General features: G+C 65.4%; 1 protein-coding gene across 1 annotated transcript in view; it reads right to left on the bottom strand.

The window, feature by feature from the left end:
* Positions 1 to 429: 429 nt before the first annotated feature.
* The window catches only part of ATP5F1D (ATP synthase F1 subunit delta), a 4,644-nt gene continuing 2,907 nt past the window's right edge, over positions 430 to 2,166 (bottom strand). The window contains exons 4-6 of the mRNA XM_077760600.1: positions 1,575 to 1,728; positions 1,062 to 1,150; positions 430 to 960 (exon numbers count right to left, since the gene is read on the bottom strand). Coding sequence (XP_077616726.1) covers positions 838 to 960; positions 1,062 to 1,150; positions 1,575 to 1,728 — 366 coding nt within the window. The 3' untranslated portion in view covers positions 430 to 837. The remainder of the gene's footprint in view (positions 961 to 1,061; positions 1,151 to 1,574; positions 1,729 to 2,166) is intronic.

The following is a 2,166-nucleotide window of genomic DNA, read 5'->3' as shown; positions in this document are numbered from 1 at the left end:
GAGGCGCGCCGCCAGCCTGGGCCACCCACAGGCCGGGTGAGCCGAGGGCCGGGCCTCTGTGGGAGCAGGCAGGGCACGCCTCTTCCCAGCGTGGCCGGGGCGGGTCCAGAGCCCCACGGGGCAGCCGGCACAGCCTGAAACCTGGCAGGGCCCCAGGGGGCCGTCCAGCAGCCCAGGCCCAGCGGGCTACGTTTGCCCACACACCCCCTCTCGGGACGACGGCAGACCCCCTGCCCGCCACTCACCCGGGTCTCAGGGAGTTCCCACTGCTCAGTTTACTCCCGACCCTTAACGACCTGGGCCACAGCTTCCACACCGCGGAGGCTGAGGCTGGTGCTGAAAACCTCATCCCACAAACAGCTGCGGGCAAGGCCAGTCAAGGTCTCGAAGACACAGGCCCAGGCAGGAGACAGATCCAGCACACACGAGTCAGGTCCCTGGTTTTTAATGGGGGGGGCTCAAGCTGGGGGCAGGCCATCCCACGGAGAGGACTAGGAGCCGAATGAAGTCTCTGTGGCAGCGTCTACCGGGTCAGAGAAGTGGGTGGCACATCAGGTTGGGGGGGCTCCAGTGGTTGGAAGGTGAGAAGCAGGGCAAGGTCTCAGCTCGCCAACCCCCCTTGCTAGGAGAGCTGACCAGCGATGTGCTGCCCCCTGGTGGCCTCTTGGCAAGACCAGTCCCTCCAGGCAAGAATCCCCCCAGGTGGCTTGCGGCCCTTCTCTTCCCACCATCCCACCCCAATCAGACTGGACCCGCGGGAGCTGGTTTGGCCTGCCTGGGACAGCCCCGGTCCAGTCCTGGGCCTCGGTTTCCCTGCTGGCAAGGGCCACGCACCGCCTACTCGAGAGCTTTCACCAGGGCCTCGTTGGCCTCGATGCGGATTTGGATCTCGGCCCTGGAGGCCTCGTCTGCTGCCCCTGACAGCTCCGCCTGCGCCTTCTCCAAGTTCATCCTGGCTGCCTGCAGGAAGTGGGTAGCAGGTGAGAGTCAAGCAAGGGCCCTACCTGGTGCTCAGGCTCAGCTCTGGCCTCCTGAGCCCCTGCTTCCCCTGGAACACTCACCCCCACGTCCAGCATGTCCAAGGTCACGGCCTCTTCGGCCAACAACTGCACTGAAGAATCAGCATTCACCGTGACGGAGCCACTACTCACTGCGGGAAAAGGAAGATGTAAGAGCTCCCGAGTCCAGGTGCAGGGGACACCATCAGCCCCGGAGCCAAAGAAGTGGCCCCACAGAGTGGCCTGGAGGCAGGCAGATGCCCACGGGGCCCAAGCCCACCCACTGGCAGCTGCCCCCAGGGAACAGCGTCCCCTTCCTGCACCCACCAGCCCATCAGCTGAGCTGGGGTCAGGGATGAACGGGGCGCTGGGTCTGGTCCTGGTTGTACCCTGGAANGACACGACTGGACTTCCTTCTCCGAAGCCTGGCCCGGACCCTGACCCTGACCCTGACCCACCACGAGCTCCTGGAAGCACAGGCCTGTGCTCCGCTTTCACCAACACTGTGAACGGAGATGGAGACGGCCTGGGCTCGCTGCACGCGTGGCCCCGCCCAGCCCCGGCCGCCGGACTCACCAAAGTACTTGGAGGTGGTGCCATCCTCGGCGTGGACAACCACCAGCCCCGGGCGCAGGACCTGCAGCGTGGGCACGTGGGCCGCCAGGATGCCAAAGGCGCCCGTCTGCGTGGGAACGTCCACTTGCCGCACGTTGGCGCCGTTGAAAAACACCTGCAAAGAACACACGGGAAGTAGCGCAGGCCCGACCTGCCGCCGGGGCCTGGCCTCCCCTGCGGTGAAACGGCCCAGAGCAGGACTGAACACTGACAAGGGACACGGAAGCGGCCCGATGACACCCGCACTTGTCTCGGTCCTCCAGGAACGTCTTAGGGCCTGCGTCTCACAGAAAATAAAGTCCAGCCCCCGGAGCCCGTCCCCACAGAAACGCTGCAAGAGCCCGAGTTGTGCATCAAGCCAGGAGGCCACAAGACAAGCCACAACAAGCGTGCGAGGCTCGGGCCTGCGGGACACGCGAACGCCGAGGTCCAGCCCGCGGGCTTTGGATTTCAGGTAGAAGGCTCGGAACTCGTTAAGCTTTATAGGACCCGGATTCCTCACCACCTGGAAGGGCGTAGGGCGCGGGTCAGAAAGAACGCGGGGCGATGGCCC

Source organism: Crocuta crocuta, unplaced genomic scaffold (genome assembly GCF_008692635.1).
Source record: "Crocuta crocuta isolate KB4526 unplaced genomic scaffold, BGI_CrCroc_1.0 scaffold443, whole genome shotgun sequence".
NCBI classification, from domain to species: domain Eukaryota; kingdom Metazoa; phylum Chordata; class Mammalia; order Carnivora; family Hyaenidae; genus Crocuta; species Crocuta crocuta.
The sequence above is the reverse complement of the archived record's forward strand: the minus strand, read 5'-3'. Positions and strand labels throughout refer to the sequence as shown.